General features: G+C 44.5%; 2 protein-coding genes across 2 annotated transcripts; both read right to left on the bottom strand.

Moving 5' to 3' along the window:
• Positions 1–11,764: 11,764 nt before the first annotated feature.
• On the bottom strand, positions 11,765–13,695 carry LOC132251596 (olfactory receptor 14A16-like). The gene is made up of 2 exons (XM_059731532.1): positions 13,637–13,695; positions 11,765–13,020 (listed from the first exon to the last, which is right to left on the bottom strand). Exon 2 carries the CDS (start codon positions 12,987–12,989, stop codon positions 12,033–12,035), a length of 957 nt encoding a protein of 318 aa, XP_059587515.1. The 5' UTR covers positions 12,990–13,020; positions 13,637–13,695; the 3' UTR covers positions 11,765–12,032.
• A 2,866-nt stretch (positions 13,696–16,561) lies between these two features.
• On the bottom strand, positions 16,562–18,085 carry LOC132251500 (olfactory receptor 14A16-like). Its single transcript, XM_059731332.1, has 2 exons — positions 17,560–18,085; positions 16,562–16,590 (listed from the first exon to the last, which is right to left on the bottom strand). The coding sequence occupies exons 1-2, from the start codon at positions 18,083–18,085 to the stop codon at positions 16,562–16,564; spliced, it is 555 nt and encodes a 184-aa protein (XP_059587315.1).
• Positions 18,086–18,568: the final 483 nt, after the last annotated feature.

The following is an 18,568-nucleotide window of genomic DNA, read 5'->3' as shown; positions in this document are numbered from 1 at the left end:
ACGGGGAGGGAGGAGGGCTATCCTGTGTTTTAGCTCCAATAGCCGAGTGGTTAGAGCACTTGCCTGGGAAGGTGAAGACAGCCTTTACGTTTCCCTTCTCCCAAAAAGAGCTTGAAACCGCAGCACTATGGCTTTCTAGCACAGCGCGCAGGTCAGGAATTGCTCATGAGCCTTTTGAGCACTCCTTCTGAAGCAGAGGTACTGTCCTTTGTATTTAATTGGCACTGAAGGGAAAAAAAAAAAGGATTGAGGGCAGCACAGATGGAAAGCTTCAGATTCACTGAGAGGAAGGCATCGAGACTAGAGCCAAGACCTCCAACTTTTTGTAGATCAGCATCTAATACACTGAGTCGCACCCACTCCATACGCATACATGAAAATTCAATTTAGGGTTTGGGGTTTTTGAAATTTTACTCTTTATGTTCTCACAGGTCAATGACAATTGAATGAATTTCAATGAAGAACAAAACCACTGTGAACTACTTTGTTCTCTTGGGGATTTCCAATAATCCATACGCCCAGGTTTTCCTCTTCCTGGTCTTCTTAGTTATCTACCTGCAAACCCTGCTAGGGAATGTGGTGATCATGCTGGCAATAAGGAATGATCCTCATCTTCAAACCCCCATGTACTTTTTCCTGTTCCACTTGTCCTTCCTGGACCTCTGCTATTCCTCAGTCACCGTCCCAAACATGCTGCAAAACATCCTAACAGGAAAGCAAACGATTTCCCTCCCTGGCTGCATTACACAGATGAGCTTCATTCTTCTGATGGGCTGCACAGAAGCTTTCATGCTCTCGGCAATGGCTTACGACCGATACGTTGCCGTATGTGCCCCGCTGCATTATGTGAGGATCATGGATAGGCGATTGTGTGGACAATTGGTGGGTGGCGCATGGTTAATTAGTGCATTCTTTTCCCTGGTAAACACCGCTCCTGTGTTATTTCTACACTTCTGTGGGACCAACAAAATCAGTGGTTTAAGCTGTGAGCTCCCATCCCTTTTAGCACTGTCCTGCACAGAGACCATGGTCAGCCAAATGGTGTTTCTCATATCATTTCCACTTCTAGCTTTTCTCTCATTCTCCATCACCTTGGTCTCCTATATCTACATTATCTTCACTATCCTGAAGATACGGTCCACAGCTGGTAGACATAAAGCTTTCTCCACCTGCAGCTCCCACATAACCGTGGTGGTTTTGTATTATGGAGCTGTGTTGTTCTGTTATTTGAGATCCGGCTCAGTTCCTTTGGTGGCTCTAGACAGACTGTTATCCATCCAATATAGCGTCTTAACCCCTATGTTAAATCCTATCATCTACAGCCTGAATAACAGAGAAGTGAAAAGAGCTCTGAGGAAAATACTGGGGAAAATGCAAGGCAAGCACATTTCATAAGATTGACTTTTCAAGACAAGGTTTTAGATTAACCTGGCATAGGCATTTAAGAGCGGCACCTTGATTTCAGTTAATAAGTGATCGTGTACTTGGGCTCTAATAGATTTTGGGGGGCTGTGGCTCCCAATGCAACCTTTTTAGAGGGAATGGATCCAAAGAGATGCATGGGCAAAGAGTAAATGAACTCCAAGCATCACTCAATTCATCCGTCAACAGCAGTTGCATCAAATAGGTATCAGTCAAATTGGAAAAAGCCTTATAGCACTGTACAGGTTCAACCGAAGAGAGGCAGAGCATGTCTACACTGTTTCGTCAGGGCTTCCCAGGGTGCAGCTCTTCAGCACTGCCTGCAAACCTACCCCTGCCCTGCATGCACCAATTCTGCAAGTGGGATGGTGCAACCTTTCCAGGGCTCTTCTCACAACCCTCAGAGAGGGTTCACTGTCTTTTTCAGGTTTGGTGTATCTAGACTGGAAGAAGGTAGGAAGGCATGCTTGATTGCAGCTATTCCTGTCATCAAGGGTGCAGACAGACATCTTACCCTGAGCATGCAAAACAAACACCCTCTTTGTGCCACCATAAAAATGCCTATGCCAGCACAAGCTGCAGATGAACGGGTGTCCTTGCCCTGCTTGCAAAACATCTGTTTTTGTCACCAAACTAGTCACAATTTGCAATGCCTTATGAGGAAGAATGTCTGTTTGCTATTGTGTGGTCTGGGAACCCCCTGCAAAGGGTTCATGGGGTGCACATTTCACATTGTTGTACTCTGACCTAGGGCACATGTCTGCAAGTGAGGGAGCCAACACGGGCATTGCCTCGCAGCTGATGCAGGACTCCTCTATGCAACAAAAACAACATCTGTTTGTGGAACATCAATCATTAGATAAGTAGTTTGAAACGTTAGAGATGTAAGTTCAAGTCCCTGTTTCAAAGCAGGCAGTGGAGAAAATAAGCATTACAATTACCCAGTAATTGTAACTGAAAATGGAATCAGTTGAAATAAAGTGAAAGGGACTACGCCACTCACAATTTGCACAATGCAGAACATGAAACGCTGTTTGCTCCCAACGTCTCACATATCTGATCATTAAAGGCAAATGTTTCTTGGTAAGGACTTGGGCTCCATTCAAGCAAACCATTTAAGCTCAACTGTAAGCATCCATGACTACACGTTATGCCTACATTTGCTATACATTTCTTATACAATCAGTTCCTTAGTCACGGTTCAGATTATTTCCTACTAATATTTGACTACGCACTTCAAGTAAGAAGTGCGTATATTACATATATTATTACACGTATTTCTTACAAACCTTCCACTATTATCTGTTCAGAGACCAGCCTCCCGAAAGTGCTAGAGAAGCCCCTGGGTGGTTACTGACCCGTGATGTGGTGGGTCAAGTACTTTGCTGGGCCGTCAATGAGACCTAGGTTCAACCAACTCTGGGCAAGGGGGCCTAAAACTTGGATCTTTCCACTTTGCTGGTGACTACTTAGTGACTGAGGGCAAAACATGGGAGGCTTTCCTCTCCCATACATCCTTCCTTTGTTTCTGCACATGGGTCCAAATACTCATGGTTTATGGCTGACGTTTTCAGTTTTCTAAGTTCACTATGGATCCATCAGGGGTTCAGGTGCCTGCCCCAGCATGCCTCTGAGAGTAATTGAGAGCTGCCCTTTGAAATGTGTGGGGGATCTGGGTGCCCCTATAAGCAGACATAGTATGCAAGTCCTTCCTGAAATACTCAATATTACATCTCTCTTTCCTTGCAGCTGGGTCTCTGAAAATCTGTCTCCTTCTCAATAAACTAGCATAGCCTCAAGATCGCATTGTATGATTAATGCATCGGTCGTCCCGGCCTTTCCAAGTCTTCTATGTCTGAGATTGTAGAATGAGGTGCCTCCAAAAGTGTTAAAAGTATTACAACAAGGTCAAATCTCAGCACTATGTTTCCTACTTGACAAGAAAATTAGACCTAGTTCTCAGAATCAGACAGACCCCCAAACTTTCCACTTATCTATTTTCTAACTCTAGATGTACTAAGATTAAAGTTTCTCTAAAACTCCTTTGAGGTTTTCCTGGCTGAATTAAAAACATTGCCACTTTGGAGGTTTGAAATTCTGTCTGAAGAAACTAAATTAGAAACTTTGAGAACGTCTTCCTCCTCCAATCCAAAGAGAACGGGTTTGCCAAATGGGTTTTGGTGAAGAGCTGCCTGATATTGCAAGATGGGATATATGAAACACAGGGAAATAGTCCCCATTTTAATGTTCCCTCTAGAAGATGCACGGAACTCGGGTTGCTACAGACACAGGAAGAGAAATCTGCCTATGGGATAACAGCAGGAGAGAAAAGCAATTAGGACTTCTGGGTTTTGTATGGCAGTTGCTGATGGGGAATAGCATGCCTTGCCTCGGCACAGGGGCAACTGTTAAAACAATTGCCCACACACGTAGCCAGTCAATTTTTCAACCATTTAACAATGAAAATGAATAGAACATGAAACTATATTACATCAGAGCGAGATGTGGGCCACACACCTGAGTCAGAGCACATCTCTTCCTAGGGTTACCAAAAAGCCCAGAAATAACAGCGATGGGATCATTTTTAGTGCTTTGAATGAAATAATGTCCAAGCTTTCATAGACATGACACTTGTGGGGGGAAAGCTACCTGGACACTAAAACTAGGTTACATTTGGGTAGAAACAATTTGTAGCTGTTGACTTAGTGTGGCTGGTTTCCTGCCAATTTATCTACGTGGTCTTTGTGTCGGTCTGTCTATCCATCCCATATCCAAACCTCTTACCAATATAGTTATCTAATGTGGCTAGTCACCAATAATATAGAAGATGATGGTAGGATTTTTGAAACCGTGTGGATGTTAGGTGATCAAGTCTCACTGAGAGCTGAAAAAATTCATCTTTCTAATTCTCTTAGACACTTCTGACATTTCCATTTGGAGCAACTGCTTTTTTGTTCGAAAGGCAAGGATTTCTTAGGCTGGTATCTTTTATTGGATCAACTATGTAATTGGAATAAAGCTTTCAAATGCAAGGCTTTCAATAATTGGTTGATTAGATGACCTATCACTTAATTCTGAGGCTGCTTTTGAAACCCTGCCTGAACTGAGTGCAGGATAGTCTCTGAGGTCTATGTTAAAATCCTTTAAACGTGATCGATGAAAATACATTGTTAGCCCTTTGTGCTAGTCCAAACCCAGAGTGTGAGTTCAGACTGAGATCCAAGAGAGCCGTGTCTCCTCCTCTTTTTCATCATTGCCAGCAACCAAGTTTCCTGCTTATAGACTCACAAAGTCAGTACTGAGGACAAAGTCTCATCCCCACACAATCTACTTTGTTTTCTACGGGCAAACATCTTGCCTTCCTTCTCTGCAGTGGTGACTCCAGGGCAGGAATATGCATGGCCATCTCTGCTCTCTGTGACCCCTTTGCAGATTTACCTGCTTCCCACTGTAGCCCCCAGTGACCCTCATGCAAAATATTTGGAGTAATCTGAGTGACTGGAAATGAATGAACATTTATTTTCATTGCATATATGCATACATGTCAAATGGAGTAATGCCGGCTCCTATTCTCACATGCTTAAAAAATGAGGAAAAAAAATCATTCAGTGTAGAAAAAAAAAATCACACTCTGAATACAACATGGAGAATGGGTGAACTGAGCAAGAAGCTATCTTTTTAAGCAGAGAGGCTGGAATCAATTAAAATGCTTGGCTGTATTTGCAAGTAGAAAAAGGTTATTAAAGGGAGATCAGATTTTGAAAACATCTGAAGGGTGTGCGAGTGCTAGCTGTTTGCAGGAGTAGTGAAAAATTAGAAAGTGCATAGGAAAGCAGGTGTACGAATTATCCAGAAATTTGTATTTGAGACACAAATCACTTTCATTTATAAGAAGACTGAGGAGAGGCTTGATACCAGAATTTGAACACCATCAGAGGGAGGCAATGTTAACACATGAGAAAAACCCATCTAGAAGAACTATGGCTGAAAACTGAAATTAAATTCAGACAAACTCTAATTAAAAATAAGGCATATGTGTTTTAAGAGGATGATTGAGCACTGAAATACACTATCAAGGTAAATGGTAGATTCCCAGCAATTTATGTCTTTGGTGTAAGGCTGGATTTTCTTCAGGAAAGGCTGCTAGATTTTTTAGTCTTACATCTGCACATCAAAGGCCATTACATTTTAGAGTTTTTCCTTCAGCAAACCCTTCCTAATGAAATCCTCTAGTGAGCTTTTATGATGTCTGGATTGATTGACATTCTTCATATGATTAGCTAAGGGGTATGCATTCAGACAGATAAAGGGTGTGCAAGCAGATAGACATGGGGTGTGCAAGCAGAAAGATATAAACCTAAAAGGGATCCTCTGGTCTTAGAAAGCAGTCCCAGTTTTGTTTCTAGTTTGGATTTGCTCAGCGGATGGGAAGCCAAGTGCAGAGAGAAGGAGAGAGAAAGAGCTAGCCATTAAAAGGAATCAGGTAATCAGGGCAATTACAGCTGCTTTGAGCGATCCTTTTCTTCTTAGTCCAACCATTGCAATCCTATGTAGTTTTGCAAACCTTAGTCCTTAGAGAGCTAAGGGCTAGCTTGGATAGCAGAGTGCAAGTTGGCATTCCTGTGGCATCCAAAATGTTCATAGATGAGTTTTCTCAGCTCATAAAATCCTAAATCATCTCTGCACTTCAACGTACTTTTGAATTTTAAACTGAGATCAGTCCAACACTATGTGTCTGTAGCTTCTTCAGAGACCTGGGAAGCAAGCTTCCTGCACTAGAAGCAATGATTAAAATCAGCCAGGTGTTGGAGCATGGAGGAGACCAATTAGGGTTTTTGAAACAGCCTAAGTGACTTGGAGAACAGGTTTGCACTGACTTGCAATGGAGGTGGGCAGCTAACAGCTCCAGGCTCCTCTAAAAACCACAGCCAATATTTGGAAAGCCTTTTAGAAAGTTGGTAACACTAAATATTATCTACCTAACCAAATCTCTCCTGCATCGTCAAGAGGATTACACAGCATCTTCCTCCACACTTATGAATCAACTGTGCATCTCTAGCAGAACATGGCACAATTTATGCTCCAAGACTCATGACTTCATATCACCAGCCTGGGCTGTAACTGCAAATGTAGGTGCCTCTGACTGAAAAATATATCCTTAGCCAGTCCCATCTCAGCCCTCTTCATGTGGTTTTTTTTTTTGTAAGAGGCAAGGAAAGTGGGTCAAATTTCAAGCAGTAAAGCCTTGGACATCTTTCCCTATTCTTCCTCTTATTTGGTACCCTCCTAGTAACTCTGATACTGAAAATCCTCCCAAGGTTTCCTAGATAAGATGAATAAAGCTACTACTTCTGAAAGGCAGATCACTCATGTAAGGATCCTGCCCTGCAGTGTGAGCTACCTCTGTAAAGCTTACAGAGGCTTTTTCCCTGCAGCCTTTTTATAGTGCAGTTGACCCAGTTACTACTAATCACGGTCAGCTGACCCCCTCTGATTGGTTATGGGGCTGCTTTTAAGAAACCCCTCCAGCACCTGAGCCTCATTAATCATTGCTCTAGTTTTTAGTTTGTGACTAGCGTTTGTTTTAGCAACATCGATGCCTGTTCTGGTTCCTGATTGTGTTTTTGACTTGTTTCTAGGTTTTAGCTTTGAATTTTCCATGCAGATCTGTTTCCTGACCCTGGTTTGGCTTGCTCTTGGTGCATACCTGTGAATTATTCTTTTGCCATAATAACTAGACTCATAATTTTTTAATCTGTTCCCCAGTTTGGCATTTGGTTCTTGACTTGTAACTTCTCACAATTATCTCTGCAATCTCCATACTAGTAGACCATGATAACTCAGTCTCAAGAAGTCATTTAAAAGTTGACAACCCATGTGCAGTTATACATCCTCCTTACCATTATTATTTAGGTAGCAAGTTTTAAACATAAGCAGAAACAACACACCTTGGAAAAGTCCTTGGGCTGGGAACTGACATCTGCAGGGTATTTACAGCCTTTGGCCAGCCTTCGAGGAGGGTGGAGGAGTAAACTCCTGTTTTATGGGTCGGATGAGGAGTTAGAACAAGATCCCTGAGCAAGAGAGAGCTAGTCTGGTATCCATACTGAGCTTGTGGAGAGGAGTACACGCCGTCCCCTAGAAATGGGGGCGTTCTCTACCAGGAGTCCTGGCTTCCACAGTGATCTATGGTGAGGGTTGAGTTTGAAGGGTTAGGGCAAGTTCAGGATGGGAAGTCAGAGATGTCTGTGTTGAGCTCCCCATTAAAAAATGCACTAGTGCCCAGTTGTTAAATCAGAAGTGATGAGACCTACAAGTCAGGACTCCTTGTCTCGGGTATAAGTAGAGGAGTGCGCTACACAGCAGGCCTCCTAAACTTCATGCAGTTTTTAGCAGTGAATGTGCTGTTATAGTGAAAGCTAAGGTTTTTTCTGAGATGCCTATGAGAGTTGGAAGCCAAAGTACCATGACAGCTAATGAGAGCTTATTGTCTGCATCCCTTAAACAGCTTGGCAGATGTTAGCCTAAGCAGGAGAAAAGGAGTTTGACCACCTGCTGTAGGCCCATAGATTAATACAACTATTGCTCAGTGTGTGTCCAAATTGTACAAAGGTTGTGCTACAACATTGACCAAAACAGGCCACACTGGGACATGGCTACAGTTGTTAATGCACAGTGGTTACTGCACATTTAATTTAGTACTTTCATAATAGATTTGTGCATTCTGGGTAAGAGGCCAGGCACCTAGAAGGTAGGCAAAAGAAGGCTTATGGCTAAATTTATGTCTCTTTACTCACTTAGATGGCATGTCAGCGGCTGTGTAACTGCAGCTTCTGACACTTACAGTTGAAGATTTTATTTCCCCCTGATGTAAAACAGAATAACCTTGCACAGGTATCTACTGGTGTAGTGGTTTTGAATCTCTTCCTCATGTTTTAACCCTATTAAGACAACTGGCTAGGAAGTAAGAAACCCAGGTCCTAGGCAGCAGAAGGGTTGGGGCCTGTGGCTTTAGGAGTAAGAGGCAGAGCTAGGCCATGGGCATATCGCTGCCCCCTTGCCACCCATCCTTCCTGCCCCCCACCCCTGTCCTCCTTTTTTGATACTGGAAATAGGGCTCAGGCTCTTGCACATGCTCAGCAGGAATGAGTGAGCAAGGTTTTATTCTCAGTGTCACTTCAAGCTTGCTCTGAGGACTGTGCAGACATGCCCAGAGCAACTTTTCACTCTGCATCCTCGGAAGGAATCCCTGTCTCAAGGTTCCTCACTTCTACAATATGGATACTAAAATTACCTCCCATCTTTGGCATGCACGTGGATTCACTGACTCACGTCTGCCTCTAACTTCAAAGATGTAATATGCCAAGGACCTTTCTTATGAGTTTTCTTTCCTTTTGATATTTCTGCATTGCAGATTGCACGGTAGTGCAAACATAGTCAAGTTAGTTGTACGAGAGAACCCCATCTGCTTCAGGTAACCCTGAGTTGTAACCCATGCTGGATACATGCCAGAGGGAGGGGGGACCTGTTCCCTTTGTCTCAAGTTTCCCCGCCACTGCGGGTCATGTGACTAGCTTCCTCACCTGGAAAGGTGATGTCATTTGAAAGCACCAGGCATTAGCCAGTGGGGCTGCTCCTGGTGGGACCTTAGTGATGAGGTCATGATAGGGGATAAAAGAGGTCTCCATGAAGAAGGAGGGCAGAGCTACCTTGAGCTGAAACATCTTTGGCAGAGCCACACTGGAGCCCTAGGGCTCATGGGGAGAGAGGAGGAGCAGCTGAATGCTGCAGCCCTCTCCCTTCGTCACTTGAAACTGGACACACAAGCAACTGCCCGCCTCCAGAGGAAAGCAACCAGCCTCTGGATGATACTTGGGAGTAATCTACTGGAACCTATCTAGATGTATAGTTTGCAGTAACACAGTTGTGTAGTCAAAGGCTATCTAGTCACACTGTTTGCTCTAAGGGTATTTTTTGATCTTGCACTACCCTGTATTTTACCCCAGGCCGCCTTTTTGTACCAATAAAATTTCTCCGCCGAGTTTGGCATGGGAGACCTATTGGGAGATGGACTGGCCCCTTCCAGCCTGAATCTATGAAATATGACAGCCCCTCAGACCGCTTTCCCCTGACTCGTATACACACAGGGTCCCAGCTCCCCTTAAACCCAGGGATCTCACACACAGATGCCCCCTCTGCCAGATCAAGCCCACGGCGTGGCCTAGTGGAGACACTGCATGCAGCTTGCGTTCTGGGTCGGCTACATGTGCAGCTTGCAGCATTTGTACAGCTCTGTCCCTGCACGCCGCATGCAACACAAACCAGTCCCATCATCATGCACAGCATAAGATGCTTGGGGCCAGCCTGGAAGCCATGCTACGGACAGGATGTAGTGCCAGTCTGGGGTTCATACCATATGTATTATTTGCACCAGCCTGGGCTCATCTATATAAGATGCTGCATCACTGTAGTGATGAGCTATGATGAGGTAGATTATCGCTGTGAGAACGTAGTGTTGGTGGGCACTAGCCGTGTCACCACCACTACTACCTAATAAGAGGTAGCAATGAGCTACTATGCATTCATGTATTGCTAGTGTGCAGTGGGGTTGGAAACGATCCATGCGATGTCAGGACTGTGCAGTGCTGGCAGGTACTAAGCATTCATTTAGCACTTGCTAAAGCTAGTACTAAACGTCTGCACAGTAACAACTGCCCAGTGGGGCGGACATGGAGATGCACCCATTGACTGTGCACACTACATCCTGCACGCAGGGTGGGTAAACGAGCCCAATCCAGACAAACCCAGATTTGCCTGTATAGTTTGTCATCTGAATAATTGATTGTATCAATTAGTAAACAAAACTCTTTAATTCTTCATTATCTTGCAATTGATTGGATATATTTTAGAGGATGCAAAGATAGTAAAATTGATGCATGAAACATTACTTTCCCACTTCAACAGTGTCAACCAAAATGACAAAAACCAAGTCTTTGACCTTACAAAGTTACAGAATTAACCTAACCAGCTTCATCTTTAATATGCAATTTTACCACAATACTATGAAAAAAGACTAATTTCATGTGTAAATTAGAAAAGAAAAATATAAGAGAAGGAAAGTCATAAAAGAAAGATGGACATATTGTTCTTGGAGAGGATCAGCCTGTGGAGCAGTTTCCTCAGGGCAGCTTGGATCTCTCTGTTCCTCATGCTGTAGATGACCGGATTCATCAATGGAGGCATCACACAATACAGAACAGCTGCCAGGAGATCCAGAGGGGACGGGGAGTCAGAGATGGGCTTCATGTATGCAATGCACCCAGGAACAAGAAACTCCTGCAGGAACTGTGCTGGAGTTCATTCAGCTGTGCTAATTGCATGAAGAGATGCACCCAAGGAACAGCGTTGTCGTATTAGGACCAAACATAGCATTGTAGGAAGCAATACTCTCTACTTCATATAGGCAATGATTCCAGTGGCATTGACATCAGTGACTTGAAATAGCATAATTGTGGTTGATTTTGTAATGATATATTCTTTACTTTCCTAACGTCCTCCCAATTTTTTTTCAAAAACCTACTCTGTGCACACATGAAGTTCATTATCCTATTTTCAACTAACTTGCTATTAAATGAAACTAAAGTTTAAATGTAGGATAAACAACTGTTATGGAGCATATTGAAGCTTCAGTCCTTACTCATGCCATACTTAGCTTAATGCAGATCTTTGGACCTGTGAGTCTAGAGCAGAAGCAATAATGCTGAGCATCATCATAGAATCATAGTGTTGGAAATACCCCTAAGGGTCATATGGCCCAACCCCCTCCATCCTTCCCTATTTAGGAAGGGAGAACAGTTATTCACCCTCTTCTTTATGGCAGTTTTTCAGATATTTGAAGACTGCTATGATCTCCCTTTTAACTGCCTTTTCTGCAAGCTAAAGATGCTTAGTTCTCAGTGTCCTTATACCCACACGGCTACAACCTACACCCCTGTTTTACATCTAATACTCCTGTTGTTGCAGCCCAAAACTGCATGAATGTTTCTGTAGCTACATCAAATTCCATGTTCATATTGAGTCTGTGACCCACCTTTTCAACCATGATACCACCCAGGAATTTTAACCCAGGCTGTATATGTGCTTTTGATTCTTCTCCCCTGTGTGCAGCAAGTTGCATTTATTTCGTGGCCTTCGTCTTATTGTTTCAAGCCCAGCTCCCCAATCTATCTGTATCGATCTGAACTCTATTCCTGCCCCGTAAAGTACTTACATTTCATTCCAGTTTCACACCATCTGGAGATTTGCCTGTATAGTCTGTCATCTGAATAATTGATTACACCAATTAGTAAACAAAACTCTTTAATTCTTCATTATCTTGCACTTGATGGGATATATTTTAGATGGTGCAAAGACAGTAAAATTGATGCATGAAACATTACTTTCCCACTCCAACACTGTCAACCAAAATGACAAAAACCAAGTCTTTGACCTTACAAAGTTACAGAATTAACCTACCACCTTCATTTTTTAAATGCAATTTTCACAAAATACTATGAAAAAAGACTAATTTCATGTGTAAATTAGAAAAGAAAAATATAAGAGAAGGAAAGTCATGAAAGAAAGATGGACATATTGTTCCTGGAGCGGATCAGCCTGTGGAGCAGTTGCTTGAGGGCAGCTTGGATCTCCCTGTTCCTCATGCTGTAGATGACCGGATTCATCAATGGAGGCACCACAGAATACAGAACAGCTGCCAGGAGATCCAGAGGGGACGGGGAGTCAGAGACGGGCTTCGTGTAGGCAAAAACACCAGTACAAAGAAGCAGGGAGACCACGATAAGATGGGGAATGCAGGTGGAGAAGGCTTTCTGCCGGCCCTGCTCCAAGGGGATTCTCCACACTGCGGTGAAGATCTGAAAATATGACACAACGATGAAAACAAAACAGGCTAAAGCTAGAAACACACTGAAAGCAAGAGCTGCCAGCTCCCTGCGGTATGCGTCAGAGCAGGAGAGCTTGAGCAGCTGGGGTATTTCACAGAAGAACTGGTTGATGATATTTGAGTGGCAGAAGGGGAGACTAAAGGTGTTCCCAGTGTGCATTGCAGAGTTGATGGCACCAGCAGCCCAAGCACCGGCAGCCATCTGGATGCAAGCTCTCCTGTTCATTATTATATCATAATGCAGTGGCTTGCAGATGGCAACGTACCGGTCATATGCCATGATGGTGAGGAATGCAAGATCGGCTGCATAAAAGAGAAAGAAGAGAAAGACCTGGGACACACATCCAGCATAGGAAATTGTCCTTGTGTTTAAGAGAGAATTGGTCATGGACTTGGGGACAATGACGGAGATGGTCCCAAGGTCAAGGATGGACAAATTTGCCAAAAAGTAGTACATGGGGCTGTGGAGGTGGTGGTCTGTAGTTACAACAGTGAGGACAAGGAGGTTCCCCACCAGAGCTGCCAGGTACGCTGCCAGAAAGATGACAAAGTGCAAGATCTGCAGCTCCCGAGTGTCCGAGAAGCCCAGGAGGAGGAACTCGGTTACAGTGGTCCAGTTGGACATCTTCCTTCCCAGGGCGCCGTGCAAGTCCTGGCTATAATACAACAAGGGCAGGGGTAAGGAGGAGAGTAATAAACTCAGTGGCTTTGATATTCCCATCAATAATGTCTCCAAATTTCATGCTAAGAATGGAAAAATTCCATTTTTCTTCCCATGAAATATTTGATTTTAATAAATGATTTTTCACTGGACATCCCTACATAAAATAAAATATTTCAATATTCCTTTAGAAAGTGAAGAAAATGTTAACCCAGCCACAACTCTGGGTTCTTTTCCTTTGCTTTAAATCTGAAAGTCTATTGCTTTCAATAGATCTCACCTAGAAAATGTATGCTGGAAACAAATATGTATGAAATAAAAGATATTATATAAAAAAGATGAATTCCTTAGAGGTCCCAATCCAACCCCTCTCCTCTTCCCTCCCTACTTCCAATACGCTAAATAACATTATCTGTATTCATAGCAAAAACATTGAAAATGTCTTCATTCACTCGTGTAGATTTGAATCTATTATACAGAAAATGCAGAATGATTTGTGTAGCCAGGTTTTCCAACTTTTAATGTTTTAATATCTCCTCTGCATCTTACTAAGACTGAAAATCATTGATGCAGAAAACTTACTGAAATAGTTTTTGTGAAAGTTTCCTCACCTCTTGTGTCACATTCAGGCTTCCCCTGCCGAGATCCTTTGCTCATGTCCAGTTGATCTCTCAGCTCTCCTCTGCACCAGCCACTAGTCTAGGTACCCAGAAGCACAGCTAACTCGGAGGTCTTTCTCTGCTCCCTCTGTCACTGAACAACTGGAGTGAATCCAACCAGGTTTCTGAGTGTGCATCTGACCTCAACCCTGCCTTGTAGAAAAAGGGTGAAGCACTACAGCAGTTTTGCAGTAGTTTTCTTCCAAAGGCTCCTGGGACTCGTTCCCTGGAGTCCTGCACAGCTCAGAAGGAAAAGCCCAGATGTAAACAGTCCAAGCTGTACAGATGTTAGCAGAACAGCACAGCTGTGCTCTGCTTTAATCTCCCTCACAACACAAGTCATGGGATCTCCGAGAAGGCCCTGAGCTTCTCTGTCTGGCTCTTCTGTCCCTGTTAGCCAGACTGGGCACCTTAGGATGCAGGGAGGCAACAGATTGCAATTGGATTAGTTGCTATGCAGGTTTGCATGAGAACATAACACTGTTCACCAGAGCGCCCCAAGGGATGACGAGGGCAAGTGGTTATAAACTACTACAAGATCGTTTCAGGCCGGACAAAAGGAAGAATTTCTTTACTGTCTGAGCCCCCAAGGTCTGGAGTAGCCTGCCATCGCAGGTTGTTCAAGCGCTTTCATTGAACACCTTCAAGAGAAATGTGGTTGCTTATCTTGCTGGGATCCTATGACCCCAGCTGACTTCCTGCCTCTTGGGCAGGGGGCTGGACTCGATGACCTTCCGAGGCCCCTTCCAGCCCTAATGTCTATGAATCTATGAAATATGACAGCCCCTCAGACTGCTTTCCCCTGACTCTTTACACACAGGGTCCCAGCTCCCCTTAAACCCAGGGATCTCATACACAGATGGCCCCCCTCTGCCAAATCAAGCCCACGGGGTGGCCTAGTGGAGACACTGCATGCAGCTTGCGTTCTGGGTCGGCTACATGTGCAGCTTGCAGCATTTGTACAGCTCTGTCCCTGCACGCCGCATGCAACACAAACTGGTCCCAGCATCATGCACAGCATAAGATGCTTGGGGCCAGCCTGGAAGCCATGCTACGGACAGGATGCAGTGCCAGTCTGGGGTTCACACCGCATGTAGTATTTGCACCAGCCTGGGCACATCTATATAATATGCTGCATCACCGTAGTGATGAGCTACGATGATGTAGTTTATTGCTGTGAGAATGTAGTGTTGGCGGGCACTAGCCATGTTACCACCACTGCTACCTAATAAGAGGTAGCAATGAGCTACTGTGCATTCATGTGTTGCTAGTGCGCAGTAGGGTTGGAAACGATCCATGCGCTGTCAGGACTGTGCAGTGCTGGCAGGTCCTGAGCATTCATTTAGCACTTGCTAAATCTAAAGCTCAGCTTCGCAATCTATCTAGATCCATCTGAATTCTATTCCTATCTTCTTAAGTGTCTGCAGTTTGTCCCAGCTTCACAGAATCTGGATATTTGCCGGTATATTGTGTCATCCAAATAATTGATTACACCAATTGGTAAAGAAAAATCTTCACCTTGTCATCTTGCAATTGGTGGGATTTATTTTAGGTGGTGCAGACAGTAAAACTGATGCATGAAATATTTCTTCTGCACTTGAACAGTGTTAACACACAATGATACAATTCAAGTCTCATTGTTCTTACAAAGCTACAGAATTAACCCATCACCTTCTTTTTTTTATAAATAAGCTGCCCATGATAGTATGAAAACAATAGTTTCATGCATTAATTAGAAAAGAAACGTAAGTAAAGCAAAGTCATGAAAGAAAGATGGACATATTGTTCTTGGAGTGGATCAGCCTTTGGAGCAGTTTCCTTGGCAGCTTGGATCTCCCTGTTCCTCATGCTGTAGATGACCGGATTCATCAGTGGAGGTGCCACACAATACAGAACAGCCGCCAGGAGATCCAGAGGGGATGGAGAGTCATGGATGGGTTTCGTGTAGGCAATGCACCCAGGAACAAGAAACTCCAGCAAGAATTGTGCTGGAGTTCATTCAGCTGTGCTAATTGCATGAATAGATGCACCCAAGGAACAGCATTGTTGTATTAAGACCAAACATAGCATTGGAGGAAGCAATACTCTCCCTTCCAGTCCAAGGATCCTATGACTATTTGGAAACAGACAAGTGGGTTTGAGACCTTAAATCTCATTTAAAGTAGGCATCTAACTTTATTTCCAGTTTTTTTTTTAAAGCCTCAACTTGTTGAAGCAGCGGTGAACAGATAACTATGGCCCTCAATTTTTTGTCCCAGTGATATGGTAACCCTCCCTTACTATGATCAAAACACAGTATCAAAGCAGGGAGTTAATGAGACAGCTGTTTCCAAACCAGGCAAATGTAGTTAGGCACCCAACAATGCTAGAGCACTTTTCAGCGTCCTAGCCCTCTGAACACCGGACCTCAAGGCTTTGGTGGACAATGATGTGCTCTAACACAGATCAATGAGAATCTGTTCTTCAGTGGTATGCCTTCCTCAGCCTTGAATCATTCCTTTTGCTGTTTGGAAAAAAAAACCCTGTTTCTGTATCAGAAATAAAAATAACGCCATAACCAAATCTACACAAATGTTCTCCTTGGGTATTTTTGTCACTAAAAACTGCACCCTCCCAGGGTAGGGAAGCCTGGTGGGACTGCTGGCAGTGCAGCAGCCCCGTAAATGCCAGGCCCAATTTTCCCCCAGTGAAAGGCAGGTGGGAGGTGCCATAGCCTCCAGCTAATGCACACAGGCACGCAGTCCTGCCTGGGAAACGCCCAGACCTGTCATGTCTTGGACAGGCCTGAAGCTTGCTGGTTGCCATGCACCTGTGAGTCTCCTGGTGAGTTTAGCTTAGCTGCCCAGGATGCCAGCTTTTGCATTGAAAACCCTTTTGTCAGGCCGAGGAAGTACCTGCAGTTGGTCCTGGATGGAGGGAATAGTAAAAAAAAGCCAGAGGCCGGCCTGGTGTGCAATGCAGGCAAGAAAGCCAGTCAGTGGAAATGGAAATGGAGGTGTCAGGGGGTGAGGGACAGTCTGGGGTGGAGGGTGGGGGGGTAGGGGGATGTAGCAGCACAGGTACAGTGCAGAGGTACCTGGGCAGTCAGATGTCTGGCAGGTCGCAGTGTGTCAAAACCCCACTGTCTGATCTACATTGAGTCCATGAGTTTCTGTACCTGGGAGACTAATGAAGTGCAGTTCATAGGCCTGGCTGTGAAAAGTGGTTTGTAATTTGTTCCCGCTCAGGATCAGGCCTGAGAGACTGGAGGCAGAGCATCTTTTTGGTGAGGAATGCACCCCCGCAGGTAGCTGGTTCGTGTTGTCTTGCATAGATGCTGGTGTGCAGTTTGTGGGGTACTTAGTGGAGATAGTTGGCAGGTGTTGTGCTTGGATCTGTAGGAAGTTGGCGTCGGTGCTGGTGATGAGGTTAGGTGTTTGTTTGAATGTGCAAACCACTTCTCAGAGCTGGGTCTATGAACTGCACTTCATCAGTCCCCTAGGTACAGAAACTCATGGATTCAATATACACAGTCGAATTGTGGCACAGTGCACCCTGCCGGACATCTGACTCCCCAGGTCCCTCTGCACTTTTACCTGAGCTCCTACACCCCCTTTCCCCCCTCCCCAACCCCAGCCTGTCCCTCACCCCCCAACACCTCCATTTCCATTTTCACTGACTGACTGTCTTGCCTGTGTTGCGTGCCAGGCCAGTCTCCACCTCTGTTTGTTATATGTAGGATTCACACAATACTATGAAAAAACTAATATTTTTCTTTTATAATTTATGCATGAAATAAGTAAAGCAAAGTCATGAAAGAAAGATGGACATGTTGTTGTTGGAGCGGATCGGCCTGTGGAGCAGTTGCTTGAGGGCAGCTTGGATCTCCTTGTTCCTCATGCTGTAGATGACCGGATTCATCAATGGAGGCACCACTGAATACAGAACAGCTGCCAGGAGATCCAGAGGGGATGGGGAGTCATGGATGGGTTTTGTGTAGGCAATGCCACCAGTGGAAAGAAGCAGGGAGACCACGATAAGGTGGGGAATGCAGGTGGAGAAGGCTTTCTGATGGCCCTGCTCCGAGGGGATTTTCAACACTGCGGTGAAGATCTGAACATACGACACAATGATGAAAGCAAAACAGCCAAAAGCTAAACACACACTGAAGGCAAGAGCTGCCAGCTCCCTGCGGTATGTGCCAGAGCAGGAAAGCTTGAGCAGCTGGGGTATTTCACAGAAGAACTGGTTGATGATATTTGAGTGGCAGAAGGGGAGACTAAAGGTGTTCCCAGTGTGCACTGCAGCATAGATAACACCAGCAGCCCAAGCACCTGCAGCCATCTGGACGCAAGCTCTCCTGTTCATTATTATCCCATAATGCAGTGGCTTGCAGATGGCAACGTATCGATCATATGCCATAACCGTGAGAAGGGATAAATTTGCTCCCAAGAAGCAGAACAGACCAAAGACTTGGACAACACATCCAGAGTAGGAAATGGACCTGGTGTTCAATAGGGAGTTAGACATGGATTTGGGCACGGTCACTGAGACGGAGCCAAGGTCCACGATGGACAAATTAATCAAGAAAAAGAACATGGGAGAATGAAGTTCATAGTTTAGAGTTACAACTGTGATGAGGAGGAGATTCCCCATCAGGGCTGCCAAGTACGCTGCTAGAAAGATAACAAAGTGTAAGATCTGGAGCTCCCGAATATCAGAAAAGCCCAGGAGAAGGAACTCGGTCACAACAGTTTGGTTGGACATTTCCCTCTTCAGTGCGTTGTGCAAGGCCTGTGAAGGAAGGACAAGAAAGTGGCCAGGATCAGAGTTACAAATATAACAGGAGGGAATCTCATGTCAGAAACAGCTCGTGAACTAACTGCCAGTACTGTCTGACTTTAA

The sequence above is a fragment of the Alligator mississippiensis genome, chromosome 7 (assembly GCF_030867095.1).
Source record: "Alligator mississippiensis isolate rAllMis1 chromosome 7, rAllMis1, whole genome shotgun sequence".
Taxonomy (NCBI): domain Eukaryota; kingdom Metazoa; phylum Chordata; order Crocodylia; family Alligatoridae; genus Alligator; species Alligator mississippiensis.
This window is presented reverse-complemented; position numbering and strand designations above follow the sequence as displayed.